We start from the raw sequence: 24,416 nt of genomic DNA, 5'->3' as shown, positions 1-24,416 counted from the left end.
TGGAATGATAAATCCTCAGCTTTAGAACATCAGACAAGTGCAGCTGGTTGACAGTGCCATGACAATTCTGGTGCTTGTTGTCTCTCGGCAATCCAGCTTTCACGAGACAAATAAACATGCAGAAATACACATGGGATGGGAAAGAGTTAAAGATCTGTACCAGTCAGATGACAATGCAAACTCACACCTTCCAAATCTATTGTGTGTCAGAACGAACATAATTTCCTGCTGTTCAGAGGCAGCTTCTCTGGTTCACTGACCTTCCTTTTCTTCTCGGGTCCTATTACCTCTTCCTGGCTGAAGGCAAGGTTCAGGAGGTTTATCTGTAAGAACCATCAGAAACAGGGCTCATTCTCACAGGGCACACTCCTGCAACACGAATTAAAAAGTGCAGCTTCCAAAACTGCCATGTGTGTGCCTGGATCCTCTTGGCTTTGCTCAGTGTGATCCTGTTCCCCAGAAAAGCAGTTAGGCAAGGAATCAAAACTGGAATACTGGATGGAGCTGGGAATGTAAGAGTTGTGCAAGCAACAGGTTCAGCTTCAGGGACAGGGAATGGGCTTGGTGGCACAGGGAAGAGAACCCATCTCCCCATCACTGACAGAAAATAGAGGGAGCAAGGAGATCTCTGAGGAATGTAATAGCTGATAGGGCATTGGTTTCTCCACCAGCCACTGACAATCGTAATATATGGAAAAGAAGGTCAAATTTGTGGTGACAGCCTTTCAGGATAAGACACACAGTCCCTCTGTTTGTACATCAGGGAATTCAGTGTGAGCTGGTCAATCCCAGGCCTCAAAACTACCTGTGAGTCTCTGAAAAAGAACTAAGCCAAGCAAGCTTTTTTCCAAAAGGCTTGACTTCCCTCTAGAAAGACACAAAGCTCTCCCAGAAATACTCTGAGCATGCAAACCAAGAGGTTAAAAAACGCAGATAAATATATGTGAGAATATAAATGAGTCAATGGAACAGACACTTCAGACAGACCACAGGGAGATGGACGGCCAGGACGACAGCTGAAGTGTTGGCTGTGCCAGGGGACAAACTCACTTATCCTCCTTATCAAGTCACATATTTGCATTTCTACAATAATAATCTGGAGCTGCTGAGAGCAACGTGTGTTGTCGCCCACCCAGAAGGGACGAAGCACAGTCTGGCAATGTGGCCTCTCTCACTGGAGCTGAGCAGAGGGGACACACCACGGCACAGAGCTTCTCTCCAAAACTAAGTTCACTTGGATGACAGCGAGGTGAATGGAGAGGGAAAGGAGCGCTAACAGAATTCCTGCTCCCAAACAGGAGTACCTCCCTCTAGTGTCACTGCAAGGCATGAGGAACCCCGGAACTGCAGCAGGGGAAGCACAAGGAGTTAATAAAGAGCTATTCCAGAACACATCCCGGGGATGAGCACAAGGTCTCCAGACTACAAGATGTGGTCATTATAGAATTCCCCACTCACGTCACCAAGGCTTGCTTGCCATCTGACCTTGGAATGAGGCTTCGGCAATCTCTGCATAGCAATGGGCTTTCTAATGTGTGAAATAGCTCTGATTAGGGATTAACAGCAAAATACTTTGAAACAACCTCACTTCGCCTCTCTATCGTGTTTCAAATTGTTTTTCTTCCCTCCTCTTCATTATGAGCAACACAATGTTGCTTAATGCAAAAGTACAATTTCCTTTCCCTAAAAACAGAGAAAACAAGAATGTGCCAAAGTGGGCTGGGCAGGTTCTCTCCCATCCTGCACAGTCAGGCTGACAGAGCTTTCCAAGGCTGCCCAAGGCACGTTTGCTTGAGGACAGAACCATAAGTGGCTCTGTGTTACAGCTCCTCACCTGATACTCGGCTGCTCCAACTGGCATTTTTGGCAGCTCTTTACTTGACTCTCCCTGGCATCGTTTTAACCTGTCTGGTTCTTTTTTTTTTTTTTTGAAGTGAAGGGCCCAGAGGAAGAAATGCTGCATCCAAAACCTCTGCTGTGCTAACACAGCTGCAGGGTTTGTACCCTGTCCTGCTGGCCACACAATGAAGCAGGGTCACAATTCCCAGTCTCCCAGCCTCATCACCTGGATGAGGCAGCTCTCCTATTTTAGCCTAAACCTAGCTAGAGCTGGTGCTTTAATTTCCTCTATTGAGGAATGGATCTTCCACAGCCCAGACAGCTACTCAGTGAAGATTCTACCCCTTTGCTATCCCTCCAGAATTTCCTGCATGGATGGGATACTTGTGAGGTGGAGAAATAGCCACAATGAGCAGCTGCTTGCACGCCAGCTCCCCCCAGTTTTCCTGCCCTTTACCACAGGCAGCACGAGCACCTCTCAGGAACCTGAGATGAGGAGTGAAAACATCCAAGGAAGCCATGGAGGGCTGTAGAGAAGCACTATTCACCCATCCAGTGAAGCAGATGTCAAGAGTGAGAGGTATTTCACCAAAGCCAACGTGTCCTGGCCTGTCCCTGCCCAAGCTCACGTAGGAACTCGGAGCCAGGAACAGACCCCAAGTCCAACTTCAGCTCCCATCCCTAACCAAACACTCCAGCTTCTTCCCCAGAAAAGCTGCTCAAAAGGGGATTAAGTCAGATCCGACGTGTGCTTATTTGACTTGAAGCAGAAAGTAAACCTCTTCAACGGTGTGGCGAGAAGCAGGAAATCCCTCCCATTGATTAAACATACAATCAAAGCCTCCAGAAGTTCATTAGTTCTAATTTTTCCCATGTACTGGGATGCTTCACTTGAAAAACTGATGTCAGAGCTTGGGCTGTGAGAATGTTGCTTTTCCTCTTACACAACCCCAGCCCCACGGATGAGTCAGGTGCTGTAAAAGCAGGTAGGACAAGGTGCAGCCCCTTGCACCCTCACCCTAAAAAGGGACCATGCTGACAGGTGGGACAAGCCCAGAGCAAGCAGCAAAGGAAGCAGCAGCTCTGTGACCTCCTGACTCTGAGTCCAAGGCAGAGTTCAGGGTCTGGGTCACACCATGAACACACAGTGAGTTTGAATCTCCTGTTTTACTACGTGTAAAAAAGCAATATTTTGCCACAGGAGTTTTCCTGCAGAACTCCAGCTAACTTGTGAATCATACAAGTGTTACTAATTTCTGGCATAAAACTCACAGGACAGCTGCGCGTTGTCTGGAGAAGATATCAGGCTAAAAATAGATTAGACTTACATTAAAACCTTCCCAAGGCAGACTGGTGGACAAAACGGAGTGAGCAGACCACAGCCACACTGCTATTCTTAGATAGACACAATCAGGACCCAGTTTTGTGCTCTGCAATTTGCAATCCCCAGTGTCCCCACGTATTCCGGCCAAAAAATTCCCAGCATAAATCGAAGAAAATTTACAGCTTTCCTGACATGTGTTTTGCTTCCCAAGGCATCCTATGCAGAACAGCTAAAATTGCACAAGAGCATTCGGCTGTGTCCCTCTTTGTCCCTGGCCTGCCCCATGCTGGGTTTTGGCACTTGGCAAATTTTATGCCCTCAGAAGAGTTCCCTTTGTCCAGGACACGGAGGGTTTTGTTTGGTACCTTGTAACTATCCCGACAAACTCACAAGCACATGAATGTTAAAAGAAGTGCAGTTCCATCGAGCAAGCTGGAAGAATAAGGACTGAGATACAAGAGGGAGCTGCTGAAATAAGGCAGAGTGACCCTCAGGTGTCAGGGCAACACAGTCTGTGCAGGGGACTCTCATCATCAGCGAAGTTAATCAGAGTGACCTGAGGCATCCTGTGATTTCAGCTGCAGCTATTACTGAGTCAACAGCACAGCAAACTCCTGTCACTTCCAAAAATCAAGCCGGTGACTCTTCAAATTGGTCCCCTAAGACCTAACTCCTGCCTGCTCACTGACAGCTGGCTGCTCCGTGCTCCCAAGCACAGCAAAAACCCAGGGTCACAGGACACATCGCGGTGTCAGTGAAAGGATGAGAGGAGACGGACACGAACGGAAATCACAGAATCACAGACTCCCAGAATGGTTTGCATTGGAAGGGATCTTAAAGCTCATCTCATTCCACTCCCCTGCCATGGGCAGGGACACTTTCCACTAGGCCAGGTTGCTCCATGCCCCATCCAACCTGGCCTTGAGCACTTCCAGGGAAACACAAGAAATTCCATTTAAACATAAGGACAGTTTTGGCTTTTTTACTGTGAGGGCAACGAAATACTGCCAAAAGTCATCCAGGGAGGTTGTGGAGCCCCCTTCCTCGGAGATATTCACCACCTGAGTGGACAAGGTCCCGAGGAATGTTCTCCCTTTCCCTGTGCTCTGAGCAGGTCGGGTGGCCCTGCTGATCCCCAGCTGCCCCTGCTGACCCCGGCGGCTGCGCAGCACTGGGCTCCCATCAGTTTCCAGTGCCACAGTCACACTGACATCAGTGGCATCCATCCCGATTTCCATCTGTGACCATGCAGGAGGATCACGCTGGTTAGCATGAAAGCCAAGTGACGCAGGTGGAAGAATGAAAGGCCCTCAGTGTGGTGCTACTGTGGAAAGTTGCCACGTTTTTGTGCCCAGGAAACCATGCCAACACATCGCTGACTATCACCAGTCCTCTTCCTTTTCCTCAGCTCCTGATAAAACCTTTGCCATTTGGTGCCACTCTTTTGTCTCACATCCCGTTCTGCACCTCGTGTGTCTTGTAGCTTTTAAAGCATTAATGAACAGATCTTTCCAGAGAATAAAAATAAATGCTTCAAAAATTCTTGTTAGAAGACAAGATTATTAATATCTCCCCTGCTAATCTCCTCCAGGGCCCTCAATCACACTGTCCACTTCCCTGATGGACATTCTCATTGCTGGATCACAATCACTTCCCAGAATCCTGATTCTAGCTTTGTAACTCAGGCGAAAAAGACAATGGATACTCCTCCTGCCTCCTAGGCTGCTACCCAGCAGCCCCTCATGGGATATTAGACGTGTCCAACCTTCATTTATGGGGATTTCTCCAGAGGGTCTGGCTGCTAGAATGCACGGCATGAACACATGGAATGGCAGCCAGCACGGAAGCGCCACGTCTTCCCGCAGATGTCCCTGGGGGAGCTTCCGGGGAATCTGAGGGTGCAAGGGTTAAATCTCCCTGGATCTGCGGGGTGACAGGCCTCACCTCTGCATGCGGAGATCACTAGGAAACTGCTTCCTGCACGCTAGACAGGGATAACTCATGGAAGGGATGAATGGCCCCAAGATACAGCTAAGGATCTGACGTGAACTGAGAGAAGCCAGGAATTTCCTGACCTCCCTGGCTCACTCCTCCCAGCATGGCCTGAGCTCACAGGAAGGAGAGGCAAGCTCATCTCTGAATCTTTCTCTCTTCATTGCTTGGGTCTGTGTAGCTTCAGCTGGTTTGGAGGGGAAAATGTTCTGGGAACTTCTCATCAGATACAGTCTCTCTTGATAGACAGACAGAGATAAACCTTGCTGCTTTTTTTCTCTTCTGCAAAAGTTCAAGATAATGAAATTGCCACAGAAAAATGCTTTCCTATTGCTCTGCACATGGCAGGTTTCATCCTTCAACCGCCTTCTGTCGTGGCACTTCTGAACGTGGCTTGCCTGGGAAAAATCAGACAACAAAGGTCTTGATCTCCAAGCTGCTGTTCTGCAGCTGAACACACTTGTGCTGACCTTCACTGCCAGAAAGAAGCTCTGTACAAAACTTCAACTCAGCAGGGCACAGGAACCATGGAATGGTTTGGATTGGAAGGGATCTTAGAGCCCCTCTCATTCCACCCCTTTCCACTATCCCATTTGCTCCAAACCCCATCCAACCTGGCCCTGGCCACTGCCAAGGATCCAGGGGCAGCCACAGCTGCTCTGGGCACCCTGTGCCAGGGCCTCCCCACCCTCCCAGGGAACAATTCCTTCCCAATACCCCATCTATCCCTGCCCGCTGGCACTGGGAAGCCATTGCCCCTTGTCCTGTCTCTCCAAGCCCTTGTCCCAAGCCATTGCCCCTTGTCCTGTCTCTCCAAGCCCTTGTCCCAAGTGCCTCTCCAGCTCTCTTGGAGCCCCTGTGGGCATTGGAAGGGGCTCTGAGGTCTCCATCAGGGTAACTGATCCTGATCCCTGCAAACCAGACAGGTATTACTGCATCATCCATGAAAGTCTGTGTCCCCACTGGCTTCCATCACTGCCACAGTCCCTTGGAGAAAGAGCACACGGCCAGGTAGCCAAGTCTTCTGCACAAGGAGCAGCAGCTGGAGGCCAGACACTGTCCTCTGAGGCCTAAAGCAGCCCTGATTCACAACACTTAGGTATGAACCTCTCCCCAGACATCTCAGTTGCAGACAGCTCCCATCAGGAGAGCTGATCCACATGGCAGGAGGCTGCCTACAGCAGCCAGTGAATCCCATAGCTGAATCCCTGAGCCATCACTGATCCCATTGGGATGTCCAAACAATGCCAAGTGTCAACACTCTCCCTCATGTCCCACAGAAGTCTACAAGCAGGGCCAGCCCAGCAGCAGGAGCACTGTCTGGCAGCAGCTGATGAAGCCAGAAGCCTGGGAGGCAGAGCTGCCTGGTGCTGTGCTGATACCGCCACACCATTCCCAGCTCAGGGCGATCCAGGGCTCCCTGCACGGCTGCCTCACTGTGCACTGAGACTGTGCTCCAAGGACCACCCCAGAACTTCAGCCCACAGCTTCCTGATGGGAGATAAAAGCCTGCAGAGGCGTTCACATGGTCAGATTTTACTCATCTTCTAGTTCTGTTTCATTCCAAACTCATTCCACTGCAACGTTAGCTTACATGAAGACAATGCTGACCAAAATCAATTTTCAGGACAAGGACTTTAAAGGATGTTCCATACAAGAGGATAGAGCAGTTTGCCAAAGAACTGATAAGTTATCCCAAGTTCAGTGCAGGACCTCATTCCTGCCAGCAGATTTCTATAAGTTAAACCAATGGGCAGCAATTCTCTATTTTCCCCAACTCTTCCCAGCTCCTAAAATGCCAGTGGAAAGTAGGAAGATGCACAAAGATAGCACAGGAGGACAAACCCTTGGCTGATGCAATCAGAAGGCTCCTGAAGCCAGCAGAGGTGGGCTAATTTACATGCTGGTGTCTAACTCTGGATGATTAAGTGCAGAGATGCTCTGCTGGGAAAGGGCAATCTCTCATTTGATCCCGAGGATCATCAATCATGAGATGGCAGATAAGAAGCCAGTAGAGTACATGGAAATTTTTCCCCAGTCTGCAAAGCCCTCTGTCAGAGACTCTCTGTGGCCACTCCTAAAGGCCAGTTCCAGTTCTCACTGGGCAGGAAGAGCTGCTTCTCTTTTGGCAGATCCACATCCTTCGCCTCTCCCATGACGATTAGACAAAAATAAGCCTTTAATACTTTCATTCCTGGTTTTCCTGAAGAGCTATAGGTCAGGAAGATCATGACCAATAAACTCAATTCCAACAGCACAGTTTTTATTTTTGGTAACCAAGCAGTCAGAAGGATTCACTCCAGATGAAGAGCAGAAATGTGCTCACCCACATTTCCAAAAGCAACTTGTGACTGTGGGTAACGGTTTCAAACTCAGAACGTCTTGAATATCACAGCAATTTTCTGTGACACTCCAAATTGTTCTGGTTAGTTCAGAAAATCTTGGCATTTCCACCCCAACCCAAGAGCTGGAAAACACTATTAATAGTGTCTGGATGGCAACAAGGTGTTCACATTCACATCCCAACAGGTCTGCTCCTCCCCATCTCACCTACACCTGACCTTATCAGACAACACCTAACTCAGACTTCCCATCCATCCCAGCTTCTCCTCATTTTTCAAGAGAAGCTTGGCTTCCTGATTCACATGGAATACACAACGGTCATTTGTTTTAACCACTTCCTTCAGAAAAGAAGGGAAAGTCCCTCTCATATGGAAAAGAGTGCCAATTTTTTATTAGTGTGGGCTTTACAGTGATGATTCTAACTACTGGCTTGACTTTGTTTTTCCCTAAACGGAGTGAAATACTAGCCAGCTTCTAAGCTATGAGGTTTTAAAAATAGTATCAAAGAATACATAAAGAAAAGAATCTCCCAGGGCTTGGGATTTTTTTTAAAAGTCTTTGGAAGCACATGATGGATAAAGTGATTCTTCCATTTTTCAGCAACTAATGCTGTTTCCACCACCTTCAGACACTCTCACTCCTGCTACCGAATTCTAATGAAATGCACATGCTGAGAGAGGTGTCTGGGGCTCTGCTGGCCACCGTGACAGCCCCAAAAGAAGGTCAGAGCATGAATCAGTGGGGCAACCATGAGTCGCAAACAAAAAAGGCTCCTGTTTTCATAGACAACAGAATAAACAATGATCAGAAGGAAACCGGAGGATGTGACATGGAAAAAAAAATATGGTTAAAGTTTGAAAAATACCAGCCTAGGCACAGAAGTTCATTTCTAAGATCCAGAGTCAAGGCAAATACCTCGCAGATGCCTTTAGAATGACAGGGTGTGTTGCAGTCTGCAGTTGCTGTCTGGGTTAGACACCCTGGGATTCTTTTCAACAGAGGCGGGGAAAATTTTAGTAGCAATTTCCTACTCTCATTAACTTATCCTGTAAAGATGCAGTTTCTGACCATTCAAGCTCACATGACTCTCAGCTCATTTGAATGGGAGGAGGATCAAGGGGCAAGTCTGGTGGTATTCAGAGATTTGCCCTGTCACTGAACAAACCTCTGCACATGCCCATGAGTTTGGGCTCTGATGGTGAATCAGGGTTTGGCTGGGCAGCCTTCAGGGTGAGATTAACTTTTTACTTATCTAAAATGACCTACCTATCTGGTCTATCCTAATTTTTTGGGTTGCCCCAACAACCATCAAAAAAGAGATCAGTACCTCCAGGGGATAATTCTTCCTACCCCGGAGGGGTAACCAAAATGGGATAGGATTCATTAAGTACCTGTGACTCATATGTAAAGAAAGTCTAGAAGCAAGAGGGGAGAGGTGAAGACCATATTAGGCAAAAAACACACCCTTCAAACCCAAAATAGGGTGGTGATTTCAGACCCTTATCCAAAAGGCACGCATAGGTAAACCAGCCTGGCTGGGACAGAGATAGGCTTAGTCTGTGTGTGTTACTCACAGGTACCAACTCTAGAGAACAGAATCAGATTCTGGTATTGGATGGAGGAAATAAGCTGATTGCGGAAAGCTTTTTCCTACATGCTTCCAGTTCATGCTTACATCCCTCTGCTACTCTGTAGCCTCGATGTATTGTGATCCTGCACAATAAATCCACTAATGGTAGTGAATTTGGTGTCATCTTTGATGATGCAATGATCCATGGCAGTGAATTCCCCTGTGCCTGGAGCATCTCAGAACCACTAAAGCTTCCTCACCTGCTGACATGCTCTTGAGCAAGGCATCCTGTCCGTCTCCTTTATTTCCATCTTCCTCTTTCTACCTGCAACCCAAACAGCAAAGAAAAACTAGCTTCAAAGTGCTTAATTAAAAAAAAAAATAATAATCCAGAAGCCTGACTAAACCACCAAGGCAAAAATCCCATGAAACTGTGTAACCTTTGCTCTCAGACACTGCCAGCAGTGGCAGTTTATTCCTAGAAAGAGAGATTTCAGCATAAAGTGTCATCTGAACATCAGCTTGCAGCGGCTCTATCAAATATAATCTTCCTTTCAACCTGGATCTAAGAAAACAAAGCCTCTGTCTATACATGCCCTGAGTGTGAGGGGTGGGGGAAAGAAGGGGAGATCTCCCCTGGTTAGTATTTATTAACATTTCATTAACAGTTTCATTAAAATTTGAGGGGGTGTCCAAAGTGCCCCAGTTTCATGAGATCAGGCAACTGCTTAGAGGAGGAGGATCCTATTAAAATCCCCAGAGCAACACGAGTGGCAGGATGAGTTCACTCCTTACTAGTCATCAGGGAATCAGCAGGAGAAAGACCTGCAAAAGTGATTTCACAGGCAGGGAAGCTGCTTTATCCTACTGCCCGGCAATCCCAGGAATGCTATTTACCATTTTGTCACTAGATGGTATTGTTCCACAGGCTATATCCCAGAGCCTCAAAGGTCAAACACAGCATGGTATAGCAGAGGCTGGGTTGATTAAAGGCAAGAGAAAAGGCTTTTTTTCTCATGTATTTTCATGTATGTTTTCCCACATGGAAGTTATTAGCAAAAGTCAAACTGTAACAGCTGAAGGAAAAGAGCTTTGTTGGACATGGAGATAATGTAACTCAGTTTTGATGATCTGTGCATTTCCTCCCTATCTCAAAAAAACTGCTGAGATAAAGAGCTGCAAAGATACTGATACAAAATTAAATGTTTCTGTTAACAAACTGAGCATAATCAACCAGCCCTTTGTTACAGGTCATTCTGATCTGACACAAAATTCAAACAGCCTGACAAACTCTGCTCATCCAAAATCTAACTATTAGAGAATCACAGAATCACAGAATTAAGGAATGGGTTGGGATGGAAGGGACCTCAAAGCTCATCCAGTGCCCTGGGCAGGGACACCTCCCACTGTCCCAGGCTGCTCCAAGCCCCAATGTCCAACCTGGCCTTGGGCACTGCCAGGGATCCAGGGGCAGCCACAGCTGCTCTGGGCACCCTGTGCCAGGGCCTGCCCACCCTCCCAGGGAGCAATTCCTTCCTCTAATACCTCAAATAACCTACTGTTATTAACAGCACTGAAAGACCTTACCCAGACATTGTGTGGGATACAGTGTACTGGGATACAATCAGGAGTTTTGAAACTGAACATTTACCTTTATCTTCAAGGCAAAAAGATGCTTCCATTTTCCTGCCTGGATGGGTGTCACTTTTGTCCCCTTCATGCTCACTTGAATCTGCTCTGACAGGGGGAGAGTGACTCTGTAAAGCAGATGATATTTTGTCTTAATACCATAACCTAAGAAATACACCCAGGAGGTAAATCCATAAAGAAAATGTTTCTTTTAAGGAGGTTTTTGCTAGATAAACTCTGTTCTTCCAGTGAGAATCAAATAGAGCTATTTCTATACCTTTGTGCTCTCCTCCTCTTCCTCTTCCTCGCAGTCCAGCCCTTGGTGGGAGATCTCAGTAGGGCCATTCTTCTGGATCAGGTTGCTGTCAGCCTTCCTCACCCTCTTCTTGTCAGTTGTCACTCTGACTTTCATAAGGTGGAAGTCAGTGGACACTGACCCCACTCTCAGGTTGATGGGATCCCCACTAAACAACAGGTCACCAGGGCTGCCATCTTCCTTGAAGCCAGGGGGCTGGTAATCCTTGGGAGTGACTGCACAGGGAGAAGAAACCCACTGAGGTCAGGGAAACTGAGCTCCATCTCTCCTTAGTCTGATTTAGAAAGAACAATTGTGAACCAGCTTCAAGTAACATCGACTACTAAAAATATTCTGGTTTTTTTTTCTTTTTAGGAGGAAGGGACAGAATGCAAAGGGAAAAATGAGCTGAGCAAATATTATCAGGGGGCTCAAAGAAAAAATTATTTTAGGATGCTGAGATACCATTAAAGTGCTGGAGCAAAACCTGACATTGTCAGTACCTTAAAGAAACAAACTCAAAAAAACCCCAGGGAAGAAGGATGTCTCCCTTTCATACCACGTGGGCTGTACTTCTTATATGGATTTCAAAGCTTTCCTAAAAACACCTGCCATCCCTGTGCATCAGATTTACTGTTACACCATTTCTCAGTGTTATCAGCCAACAGCTTCTCCCATCTCCCCTTTTCTATGCTTTATTTTACTCACAGCGCTCACGCTTATTACAGAGACTGATGGAATTCTTCCCTAAGGCACACACTGCTCTCCACCTACCATCGTTGTAGTAGAGGAGTTTCATGGTGAGAGTGATGTCATTGGGCAGTGGCCCGAGGTCCTGCATGAGCAGGTACAGTGTCCGCAGCAGGAGCCTGCTGGCCTGTTTGACATCCTCGCTGCACAGCCCAGTCACAAATTCCCTGTGGTTGCTACAATCGGAAGAAGAAGAATAAGGGATTTGTTATCCTCAGTCATGAATATTCACGATCCAATTACACACACAGAGCACCCACTGACTTGTCTGAAACCACCAGTGACAAAGCTACAATGTCTTTATGTAATTTCCAGATAAACAGGGAAGTGAAACAGGCTCCAGGGATGGGGTGGCATCAGCAGAACACCCGCTCCAAACTCAGAGGCCTGGCATTTACATTTGAACAGACTTCGGAGCTGGGGCAACCATTATACAAATGTCATGACTCACTTCTTTGAACATGATTAAATTGGATCAAAGGATCATAAAACAAGTGCCTTTCACCTAAGCAATTTCAGGAATGAGAGGAATGAGTTGAGGATCCCATTTGTAGCCGATTCATCACAGGGGCTATTTTCAAGTCCATTTTGCAGTTTTTGAAGAGAAGTGAATTCCATGTTCTCACTCAATTCCATGTAAGAAAAAGCAGCTCAGAGGCACATTTTTCAGCAGTGACGAAGGGGCATTCCTCTCACCTCCTTCACCCATCCAAATGTCAGCTGGCTGCTCCATGCCAGCAGTCCAGACAGAGACTCACGGATGACATGAGTGGGATGAATCGCACTCCAGAGGAGTTTGTTTCTCTTTGATTAAAACAGAGGTAGATGAGATGAGCAACTCAAGAGCAGTCAGCTAACTTCAGACAGAGCAGATGAATCACTGTGTGACTAAGGGACCTGAACTTTCCTAAACTTCAATGAGAAGGGGTCACAAAGATGCGTAGCTCCTTCATTATGTCTTTGGAAGACCCCTGACATTACACGTAGGCTGGAGGGTGCCCAACACAATCACTCCAAATTGCATCAAAAGCAGTAAAAAACTAACCCAAGAACATCCCAGGGTAAACCTGACTGACTGAACCATAGAAAGGAACAAATTAAGACTGAATCCCCCCTCCAGGTGAGCTTCTTTGTGCCATGAAAATGAGGTGGCTGTGGAACAGCTTGACTTCCCAAGGTATGGAATCACAGCATCATTTAGGTTGGAAAAGACCTCTAAGATCATGAAGTCCAAACTCTGTGGTATTAGATGTACACTGTGGTCCTTGATTAAATCCTGTATGTTCAGAAATACACAGTGAGAGAAAAATGTTGGCAGTGCCTAAAGTGGAATATCCATCACCTTCACAAACTGTGGGATTACCAGATCAGAAATGGCAAAAGGAAAGTTCGTAAGAAAAAAAGAAATGAGATGTCCATGGGAATTAACAGGTCAAGCACTGCTTCAATATGGGAATAACACTGAGAATTTCATGCAGGCATGAGTCAAAAAGCAGAAGATAAGGAATTGAACCTTGGAAGGACTGGGATCCATGGCAATGAATTCCTCCAAAATCCATCTAAAATGAGGTAAAGACCATTTAGAAGAAAGTTTCCCCTTATCCCTTGGATGCGATGATGCAGCCCCACAAAACGTCTCTCCCAGAGTGATTAACTCTGAGTTTGCACAGGATGACAACTGCTGCAGGTGTAAAAGGCAGCGCTATCAGCTGAAGGAGCTGCTAGCAAAGATGACACAATTCCCTGATCTGTGCCAGAACATCGCATTATTAAGGACTGCAGGGACATGCATGAGCCTGCCATAGCACTGCCAGTCCTGAGGAAACAGAGCCCAGGAATCCAGTGCAATGGGCTCTGGAGCCTGAGAGCACATTCAAACACGACAGGAAGATGGCTTGGCCTCTCCCTGGATGACATGAATGACACCCAAGCTCCACGTTGGGACTGTCCTTATTTCTAGGAACTAATGAGTAAGGCTGATTAAAACCCCAGAGTTTTCAAGGACCCTCTATTATCTTTCAAATCCCAGATCTCCTCTTCCCCTCAGTGTGGTGAAGACAACGGACAGCAGCTTCGAAGCAGAAATGGAGGACACAGCCAACAGGTCACTCCAGAGATAATCCAGTTTCTCCCGAAAGAAAATAATTTTGCCTTGTGGTACAAATTATTCGGATGCGTTTAGAGAAAGAGCAGCTAAGGGCACACTCCGGGAGTGCTGGGGAGGAGCTTCCTGAGGAGCAAACAAGACAGCAGAGCTCTCTTGCTGTCCAGGCAGGTTCCAAGAATCATCTTTCACCAATGGCAACTGCAGAACAAAGTAAAAACAGGTTAATTATTTTTCTTTGCTTTCGTTATAGCCAATGGCCTTTGATAGTATTTATTTGAAGCTCCACAGGGCTATGGTCTATTAACACAGCTTAAAATATCTAACAGAGAGTGCCAAAAAGAGGCAAAAAGCTGCTACTTCCTGACACACGTTTTGCACCATCAGCTCAGGCATCCTAAGTGAAAGTTCTCTCAGGTCACCCATGCAGGGCTGCTCAAGCAGAACACACGTATGCAAATACCTGAGGGAAAAAAATCCTGGGCACAGGCTCATGGTGAAAGGGCTCAAACCTGAGCAAGCTTCACCTGAAAGCATGAGGATGTCTGGTGGAAGTGCAAGAACACTTCTTGTCAGCTGAGACAGCAGCAAGCTCAACAACTGGGCTGGTTTCTGCATTGCCTCCCTGATGAGGCACTGCTTCTGTCAGCTGTCCTTGGCTCAGGTGCACTTTGAGGGCCTCATGGTGCTACGTAAGAGCATTTCAGCTCATGCCCCCAGCAGTTCATACCCTGTAAGGTGAATATCCTCAACTCTGATGGTATTTACACCTGCTTAATGACTTGGACCTGCTCAAACCACAGAATCCCAGGATGGTTTGGGTTGGAAGGACCTTAAAGCTCATCTTGCTCCACCCCCTGCCATGGGCAGAGCCACCTTCCACCAAACCAGGCTACTCCATCCAACCTGGCCTTGGACACTTTCAGGGATGGGGAGTCCACAGCCTCTCTGGGCAATCATAAGCTGCAGCTTCTTCATGCTTCAAGAACACAGTTTCTAGTGTAACCCTGAGAAAACAACCCAAATCCTTACCTGCTGATGTCCATCTGGGGCACCTTCTTTTTGTACTTGAATTTGAATTGATACAGTTCAGTGACTGTCTAGAGATGTAACAAGAGAGAAGAGAAGCAGAAATGGGTCACTTTGAGTAACAAGATGTGTCCTGAGCTTGGAGAGTCCTTTCACACTCTCTGCCAGAGCACAGCATTAATTTAGTGACATGCTGACAATTTTAACTCTATTACTGCCTGCACGGGCTTTGGCAAATTCTCTTAACAGCCACATCTTACCCAGCACTGAAAGAATCACAACAAAATTACCAACTTCCTGCCTCCTCCTTCTACTTCCTCCATGGGCCTGGCTCTCCAACTTTAGTCTCTAGCAAGGCTCCAGGGCTGGCCAGTCCTCACAGTGTTTCCTTGAAAAAGGAAAACTGGGAAGCTGCATGGATGACCAGTGTCACAAGGAAGCCTGGCCCCGTGCTCTGTATGGGGACAATGGCCTGGAGGACTCTTCCCACAGGGAAATCCAAACAATATTGCATGGGAAAAAGTCGCTGAATTTCACCGGAGTTTTTTTTGAGGTAGACAAAAATCGGGGATGATTTTCCATTTAAAAGGATCAGAGAATAAAACAATTAGGAAGAACAGACAGCTTCCCCCCAAGAGAAAGGGTCTATTGTACACTAATTCCATGCCTATAATTCACTTCTTCCAGAGACAATGAGGTCGATTAGTGGGAGCTCAGCTGAGTCCTTAACTCTGAGCCTTCCTTGCCAATCCCAGCCTTGGCATGGCTCAGCTCCTGCTCTGTCCCCAGACTCTGAGGTGCCACGCAGCAGAACTGGTTCAGGTGCAAAGGGTCTGCAGCTGTTCTCTGATCTCCAGCATGGATGCACACCCTCACTCCCGGATCACACCCTCAGATGAAACAAAACAGGAACACGGCAGGGAACACTGAGAGGCCAAGGACAGGCACTACCCAACGAATCCATCCAGGTCTGAAGGGATTCCTGACTTCTGTCCTATACCTCTCTGCATGATGACAAACCAGCTCTTTTCATCAGGGCTGTTAAAAAGGTGGTTTGCAAATGAGTTGTTTTGAACTTCCCATTTTTCTTCTTTGGGAAACTAAAACAAAACTCTGAACATGCCCATTAGTTGTCTGCTAACATCCCTGCCTGAGGCCCTGGTGGGCCCTCAGCCTGGTGTTTGATCACAATGCAGCTCACTGAGCTGGCACTCTGGAGTGAAGGCACAGGAACAGAAATGGGGTCACCAAGTAGCTATGTCAGGGTAGGACTTAAGCCTCCAACTCCACTCTGAATACAAATGTACTCACCCATGTCTTCAGCTGCCTCAAAGATTAATTAAGACTCTTTCTTACCTCAGGATTGGTGTAAATCTGTTACAAGAAAGCACAGTGAGGGCATTCTCCCCGGGACAACTTGAACCAGTGACTAACAAGGATATTTTCAATTTACAGCAGAGATTGTGCTATCTTTAGTGTGGGATCAGAGAAAGGAATGGCTGGGAAAGAGCCTTCCTCTATCAGCAGTCAATACTTACAACTTCAAAGACAGGTAGAAGTGTATGTAGTATTGGAGGAATGAGGCTAATTCCCATTCCAACCCTCACAGGCAGCTATTGATGCCTGGGGTTTAAGTGCTCAGATGATGCACAGAGTAGATGGTGAGCAAAGCTCCTGGCGCTTTGCAGGGGGCTGGGGCCAACAGCTGCCTATGGAACCACCAGTGTGTGGTTTCTCCAGGACCAGAGTAATAAGGAGGACTCTTCTGCAGGGGGAAATGGAGAGGACACGGCAGCTTCCATGACAAGAATCACATAAAAGTGCTTCTCAGAGTTTAAGGACACAAATAAGGCCTCAGTCAGAAGTCTGACATGCTGAGAAAAACATTTCCATGCAGCCTTGAACTCCACGTTTACTGTATCTAAGAAAGGTCACAGCTCTATTAAAAATCACACACACTTTAGCTTCTCCTTTAAAAAGGCCCAAATGGGTTGACACAACCTTGACTCCGTATCTCTTTCAAGCAGGGGAGGGGAGAGAAAACCACTTTGTATTCATTTACTTACTGCAAGGACAGCCACGTGTAGCTAAGGAGGGAAAATCAAAACAAAACACAAAATCAACATCTAACCTTAGTGAGCAAAGAAAAGCAAGTCCTATCAAACCCTGAGTGCCTACACAGGGAGAAGAAATAGATACACTCAACAAACCAGGAGTTAAAACCCTTTTTGCAGATTCTTCCCAGCACAGCATCAGCAACACCTAGTGGCCAGTTTGCCTGGCCTGACACAGTTTCCCAAAAAATAACTCCATGCTCAGCACTCTCCCTTGGGACTCCTTTCAAACAGATCCCCAAATACTGATTTAAAACTCTTTACAAGAACACCCATCCCTAGCGAAGGTTCATATTTGCTTTCTGCTGTGAAATTCCCCAAAGGTATTTAATTTATGCTTCTATCAAGGAACTGCACATGGGACTGCCCTTAAAAACAATCTTAAAACACACATTAAATCCCTCAGGTTTTCCTTAATCCTTGTCAAACAATTAATTTATGTCTCTCATAAATAACAAAGGACTAAATACCTCCTAGAGCTGTCAGCAGGCACTAAACTGTGCTCACAACGTTGTTAATTATCTTGTGCACACTGACAGCTGTACTGATGTCTGAGAAACACTGAGATCATCAGTGCCAGAATGACCAGTGCTCCACCTGGTCGGGAGGAGCTGGGCTGGTGAACAGTGCTGACACAGAGGACAGCAAGTGGTGGTTTTCCCTGTGCAGGGCAGTTTTTATGTGGGAATCAGCAAGGAATATGAGCACTTGCTAGCTGGTTTTGTCCCGGAAGCAGTTACATACCTTATTCGATGAATTAAGAAAAAAAAAGTGATAGATTCTGAGCCTGAGAGAAAAGCCAGGAGGGTTAGAGAAAAAGAGATGAAGGGGAAATACCAGGGAAAAGGAAATGAAGGATAGCAGAAGCACAGAACCTCTCTCAAGAAAATAGGCAGGAGATCCAGATCTCAGCTCTGCCTGGCAGAGTCTCTATCAGACATTAGAGAACACAAATGTAGAGCACAGAACTAAGAGCAATCCATTGCAGGCTGCAAATTGGTTCCCACACCATGGACAGGTGAGCCCAGAGAGCAACAGTGGTCAGGACTTGAGCTCAAGGCATAAAATCTCAGATCTCATACACAGGGCAGCATCTTCCCCCTGTCCCACAGCTGTAAAGGCTGTCGTGTGCATCAAAGATCACAAGAGAAATACAGCAGGAATGGAAGGACAGCTTTGTCCTTACTTTATGAAGAAATAGGACACTCCATTAAAAAAAGTGAAAAAAACACTTACATACTGCTTCTCCAAAGCATCAAAACAACCTTGAATCCTGCCAGGGAAAAAAACCATGTTAATACTAACCAGAAATACTTATCTCCTGATCTGTAAACACACTCATTAGATGTGGGTCAAAGAGCATTTTTTTCTGGAATTAGGACAACACAACCAACAACATTTGAGGTTTGCAAAGTCCTTTCCAGGTCAGTCCTGAAGGCAGCGTCCTCCTTTCTGCATCTGTGCATTGTTTATACTTCTGGGGCATTATCCTGTCAGCCCAGAGCCCGCCTGAATCCTGACAAAGACAAGGATTGGAGGCCAAAGGCTGGCTCTGAGTGTGTCCCTGCTCAGTGCTCTGTTCCAGCTCCCCAGCCAGAGCACTGATGGCTCTTTTCCCATCAGCCTTGTACAGAGCTCGGCTCAATCTGAACATGCCTGGTCTTGTAAATCTTTGTTATCTGATGCAGAGTTTACAGCAATGGATTTTCTCAAAGCAGTAAATATTATTTGAAGCAGCAATGGCCAGATATTTACTCTTGGAGTCAAAGAATGTGCAGCAAGGTATCTCCTTAGCACATCAGAGACAGTTTTCCTGCTTGTTGGGAACATGCCAACTGTGAAATACATCCTGAACAAAGCTGTGCAATATTTGGAGAGGGAGATAAAATACTGTACATACTGAAAAACAAGTGCAAGAATCCCTACCAAAGTGAAAGTAGAAAAGACCAAACACGACGGAAAGGATCTCATGACAGTCTTTACCCTCTCTCTGCACCTCTGCTGCCACATGTGTTCTGGGGCCTGACCATGACCTCACTGCAGCCAACACTTCCACAGACCTCGAACTCACATGATCTCAGTCACTAATCCTGTCCTGCTTACCCAGGGGCCAAGCACCCCCAGCTGCAGTGGGAGCTCCCCTGGCACCAGAGTATGATGTTTTCCAGTTCAGGAAGAAGAAGAATGCAGGGGCAGATGTCTCCTACTCAGCACAATCTTGTCTTGGTTTCGCTGTTACTCACTTACCACTTGACTATCTGCAACGATCCCAGACAGCTTTTATCTTCTCGGAGAATTTTTAGACAGAGGTCTGCAAAACCAGATTTAGCACATAGTTACAATCCTTATCACAGCTCTTGGGCAAACACTGAAACTAAGCCAATCCACCCTCCCTTTTTTGGATAAAGTTTTATCTGAAGGTCCTTCCTGAGCAGAAATGTTGGGTTTCCACCGAGAGTCCCAGGTGGGCTGACACAAACTTATTGCTGGGTTTGCAAATGTCAGAGCTTTCCTCAGAAGCCCTGGGCTCCCCAGGAAGAAGAGTTGGAGTTACAGCTTTATTTCAAAACACCAGCAGCTTTAACCTCTCTTCCCTCCTCTTCTCCACTCCATCCTATCCCACCATTCCCTAACACCTTCCCATCTGCTTTCAGATTTCACCAACATCCATGTGAGGTGATGTCTCTATGAGTGTGCTCACAATAAACTATTTCTGTGAAGCTCTTCCACACAGCTCCTTCTACCTGTGCTTCCAGGCATTCACAATGGCAAAAGGAAAACCTGTCCTGCAGGTGAAGAGGTGGATTAATAACACCTTAGCACTCAACTAAGGGGCTCCTGAAGATGTGAGCAGGCCAAAGGTTAACATGCTCCATCAAAAGGCACTAGACAGACCTGACATTTGACCAGAGGCTTTTCAGAGTTAGGGGATCAAGAGCCAACCTGGGATTTCTGTGCCTTCAACCAAATCTACAAAGTACACGTGAACATGTTTCAGGGCAACTGATGCCATAAGGGACAACATGGAAATGGACTAGAATGTGTGGAGACATTTCACACTTTGAATGCTCATAAAGACATTCATGAATCAAAGCATCACTAATTCCTGGGATCGTGTGACAAGAGTTTGGTTCTGAAAGTCCTTTTTTTCTCCTTAAAAAGTTCTGATTCCCAAAGCACATGTGAGATAGTCTTCATGGAAAAAAACCCCAAACCCCAACAATAAAACTGTTTTAAACTGAAGGAGGGATGATTTAGATTAGATGTAAGTAAGGTTTTTACAATAAGGGTGGTAAAACACTGGCACAGGTTGCCCAGAGAGATGGTGGATACTCCATTTCTGGAAATATTCAAGGTCAGGTTGAATGGGACTTGGAGCAACCTGGTCTACTGGAAGGTGTCCCCACCCATGGCAGGGGGGTTGGACTCGATGGTCTTTAAAAGGTCCCATCCACCCAAACCATTCTACAATTCTAAGAAAAACAACAAATCTACTTTCGATCTCCCAAGGAAAACTAAAAATGTGAGCCTCATAGGTTCAAAAATCTGAAAGAAAAAAAACCCATTCCAATAAGAGTAAATTTTTAAAACTTTCTGATTTTTAAGTCACTCTCCTGGCTCTGAGACCTGATTCACGGGGCTGGCAATACCAAGGAATGACTCTAAACCAAGAGAAACACCAACAGAGAAGCCAGGAGCTCGAGGTTGTCTTCCATGCTATCAGAAGCTCTGTCTGCACCCAGACTTGAGAAGACTTGAGAATTTGCAGCCAACTCCTACCCAAAGTGCACTCACACATATGCACAGCCAGAAGGTAACACACAAGGCAGATTACAGCTAAAATACAGTGAGTAGAAAGAAGCACTCAGCACAGATTGCAAGTGTTACCATCCAGATAGCGAGTGCCGTAGGAGCTCTCTGGGAACAGCCCCCTCATGTAGGTTATGCAGGACACGGAGACAGCCAGGAGCCTTTTCACCAGCACCAGGGACTGCTGCTCCGTGGTGATGTTCTCAGGGAATAGCACTGCTTCCTGGAAAAGCAAGGCAACACCAAAAATAGCACCCTCTTAAGTGTAACACAGGGATTATATTTAGAAACAAGTCTCAGCAGGTGGAAAGAGGGTAACTTAGAAATGTAATTTTAAGGCTTCTCTACTGTTTAAGCTAGGCAGGGAAAACTCGTGTCTAAGGTGGGTGGAATTAAATGATTTAAGGGTAGAGATCAATAGATCTGACATCATTACTCAGACGCAGAGGGCACTGGTTGGACGTTCCCTCCCCTTTACCACATTCCCGCCCCCTCCACTGTACCAATACTGGCACTTAACAGACAGTCACCCCCAAAAAAGGTGTGTATTTGTAATTGTGGAGCCACACAAGTGCCAGGGCTGGTGTGGCAGCTGCTCCTGTACCAAAGGCTGCTGTTTTGAGCTCTGACAGCAGCCTGAGTTGCCAACAGAGTGGTTTTAACTCCAAGCTGTAAAACAGCACCTGGAGCTACGGTAAATACACGCTGTGTGATGCCAACAGGAACAATGCAGTGGACACTGCACTAAATTTAGTTCTATTACTTTATTGCTGTTCTTCCTGCTAATAAAGCTCTGTGCACACCTAATGAGCCTACATTTATTGAGTCAAATCATGTCAGAGCCCCACACTGCTTCTTCCTGAATTGGAATTAATCCAACTAGAAACAGTGCAGACAACAGAAAGTGTTCCCACCTCCGCAGGCACAGGCGTGCCAGGTCCCAGACTGAGAGCTAAGATTGTCTGCACCACCATATTTTAATCTTTTACCTTAGAGCGCTTTTTCTTTTGCCTGAGCAGCTGCTGAGCAGCCATCCTGTCCTTCAAAGACCTGCCTTCCACTTCTAACTAAATCCTGAAAAATAAAGAAGATGTGAGACACATGGAAAACATAGTTACTGCTATTTCTCATCTATATTAAAGTAAGAATGAGATTCCTTAGAGTTTGAAAGCTAATTGCCAGGCAGGACAGGTAAAGCAAAGCAAACCAAGGGTACTCCATGGCACTGAGCCTGCAGAGCATGGAAACTGCTTGCTGGTAAATGATCAATAGTATTTGAAATTCAGGGCCACAACTGCACCTGGTGTCAGTCGGTGCCACTTCAGAATGCATTTCTCATATTCCAAACCTCAAATGTTAATTTCTACAACCATTAGAAAGTGTGAAGGGGGAATGTGAAAGAACTGGAGGTCTGCCAATAGCAGTTAATATTTTAGCAAGGGTAAGCAGGAAAAGCGCTAACATCAGTCTTGGCCGGAATAAGGGAATGATTCTTCTGGGACACCTTGAAAGGTAAAAAAAAAGGAGAAAAAGAAAAAAAAAAAAAAAAAAAAAAAAAAAAAAAAAAGGAGAGAAGTCCAAATTGTTTCAGTTAGACAAGCCTAGATTGAAGAGGAAAATACTCATTTTACCAGAATGGGGAGCTGATTGATACAGGTAATAATGTTGGATATTCCATGTTTCTCACTTGAGTGAGGCGCTTGATTTAGCACCATCTGACAATCCTGATTAAAAACTTCCATTAGCTGGAATTAACAAGACCTGCGTTAACTGGTTGGAAAAACTACTTGCTGGGAGATCTCCACAACTCATTGTAAGCGGGGGATGTCAATGAAAGGAAACACCATGAACGGGTCCCAGAGGGACGCTGCCGTGTCCGCAGCCAGTCGATATTCCCAGTAACAATTAAAGTAATAGCACAAACACAGCAGGGTGATTTAACTCCTGACCTAATGCAGCCTTTTATTAACTCAGCTGATCCAACCTTGTTCTGCAGTTGCACCTTTTGTGCATTTTTTTTCCTGTGGAAGCCTCATTTCCATTTGTTGGCAGTCATTAAGACATGTTGATCGGAACATGGTGACAGCTTTTATGCTAAATTTAGCACTTCTTTTAGTAATGAGGACAGATTACAGCTATAAAAGTATATTTAAACAAATACACACCTGCAAAATTTTTAATGTGTTAAATATTTTAGCAAAGTTGCTTTTTTTTTTACCCAGGCACTGTGAGCAGGACTGGAATGCAATCAAAGCAGACAAAGGTGTTGTAATTACAACGTGAGGTTGTTAATTAAATAAAGCTGACTTAGGTGAGACAAAGATATAAGAGGAAAGAAATATAAGGTAAGACATAAGAAAATGGTTTTATAAACCATACCACATTAATACTGATTTACTGAGGAGGAAACATCACACAGATCAAGCTGAACCATTACGGCCCAGCTGCTCAGGTACAAGACTTTGGCATCAGTGTCTCACCTGGGCTGGCAGGGACAAAAGGTACCCTGGAACTCCAACACTTCCCCACTCTGCAGCCAGCTTATCACCAAATATCAGGAAATAACTATTAAACGGGAAAAAAACCCCCTCATCCTCAGGAACCCCGTTCCCCGGCACCCTCAGCCCTGCACCCCTCACTCCGCCCCTTGTGCCTGATGTTGGACACGTGCGGCACCGAAACCCTTAAAAAAACAGCCACGGCTCCAAAGACGGGGTTTACGCCTTTTTTGGGGAGGTTCCTGGGGGCTTTTATGAGTGGAAGCCCAGGCGGGGTCCTGCCTCTCACACGGCAGCACCGTGAGGCACCGGAGCCCCTGAGGGACCCCTGAGACCCGTGCGGGGGCGGCGGGGCTGAGGCGCGGGAGCCCCGAGGCGCTGAGGGATCCCTGAGGCGCGGGGGAAGCCCCAGAGGCAGAGGAGGGTCCCCGTGGGGAGCGGGAGGAGCCCCCAGAGGTACTTGGGGTCCCCCTGAGATGCGGGGAGTTCCCCTTAACCACTGGGAATCGTTGTGATGTACGGGCGATCCTCCTGAGGAGCGGAGGGACTCCTGAGGCACTGAGGGGTCCCTCAGGCGCTCCGGGCCCCCTGAGGCGCCGAGGGGCCCTGTAAGGAGCTCCCTGAGGAGCCCCTGAAGGAAGGGGGGGGGGGGGGGGGGCTCCTCCTGAGGCGCGGGGAGACCCTAAAGCGCTGAGGGACCCCTGAGGCGCTGGGGCTCCCCTGAAACGCGGCCAGGGCTTGCCCTGCTCCTCCCGGGCGGTTCCCGTACCTGCGCCGCCCACCCCGGCTCCGCGGGCTCTCCCCTGGGCACGGTGCCGCCGGACCCCCGTGTGTGGGCGGTGCTGGGGGCGGGCAGAGGCGGGGGCGGCCCAGCCCGTGAGGCGGAGATTTGGCCCTGCCCTGGCCCTGGCCGCCTTCGTATCTCGTCACCTCTCCATGTTCCCGTGGCTCTTCTTGCCCTTGCTGTGCCCCTGTCGCTGTATCTGTCCCTGTCCCTGCCCCTGCCCTTGTCTCTGTTTCTGCTTCTATATCTGTTCCTGTCCCTATCCCTGCCGCCGTGTCCCAGGAATTCGGGCAGGATAAGGTCCTGCAAAAGCACGGCCGTGGCGGGGGCAGTAG

At 46.9% G+C, this 24,416-nt stretch overlaps 1 protein-coding gene across 4 annotated transcripts; it reads right to left on the bottom strand.

The window, feature by feature from the left end:
• Positions 1-24,150, bottom strand: HORMAD2 (HORMA domain containing 2). Of its 4 annotated transcripts, XM_048323179.1 has the most exons (14): positions 24,067-24,150; positions 23,280-23,364; positions 21,789-21,873; positions 20,878-21,022; positions 19,237-19,300; positions 18,226-18,262; positions 16,942-16,962; positions 16,232-16,249; positions 14,879-14,946; positions 11,767-11,918; positions 10,975-11,228; positions 10,720-10,825; positions 9,329-9,393; positions 1-323 (listed from the first exon to the last, which is right to left on the bottom strand). In XM_048323179.1, exons 3-14 carry the CDS (start codon positions 21,831-21,833, stop codon positions 207-209), a joined length of 1,092 nt encoding a protein of 363 aa, XP_048179136.1. In that variant the 5' UTR covers positions 21,834-21,873; positions 23,280-23,364; positions 24,067-24,150; the 3' UTR covers positions 1-206. The 4 variants fall into 4 exon arrangements, with proteins under 4 accessions (XP_048179136.1, XP_048179139.1, XP_048179138.1 ...); XM_048323182.1 differs by lacking the exon at positions 9,329-9,393; XM_048323181.1 differs by lacking the exon at positions 16,232-16,249.
• Between the last annotated feature and the right edge of the window lie 266 nt (positions 24,151-24,416).

This window comes from Corvus hawaiiensis, chromosome 18 (assembly GCF_020740725.1).
Source record: "Corvus hawaiiensis isolate bCorHaw1 chromosome 18, bCorHaw1.pri.cur, whole genome shotgun sequence".
NCBI lineage: Eukaryota > Metazoa > Chordata > Aves > Passeriformes > Corvidae > Corvus > Corvus hawaiiensis.
This window is presented reverse-complemented; position numbering and strand designations above follow the sequence as displayed.

Bases quoted from the DNA above. Each gene is read 5' to 3' on its own strand.
- HORMAD2 (XM_048323179.1), bottom strand. From the start codon at position 21,833: ATGGCTGCTCAGCAGCTGCTCAGGCAAAAGAAAAAGCGCTCTAAG. The intron at 18,263-19,236 runs GTAAGTGAGTAA...TTTCCCTGGCAG, and splicing joins TCGTTGCAGATAGTCAAGTG to GATTCAAGGTTGTTTTGATG. The intron at 10,826-10,974 runs GTATAGAAATAG...TCTGCTTTACAG, and splicing joins AAGAGGAGGAGAGCACAAAG to AGTCACTCTCCCCCTGTCAG.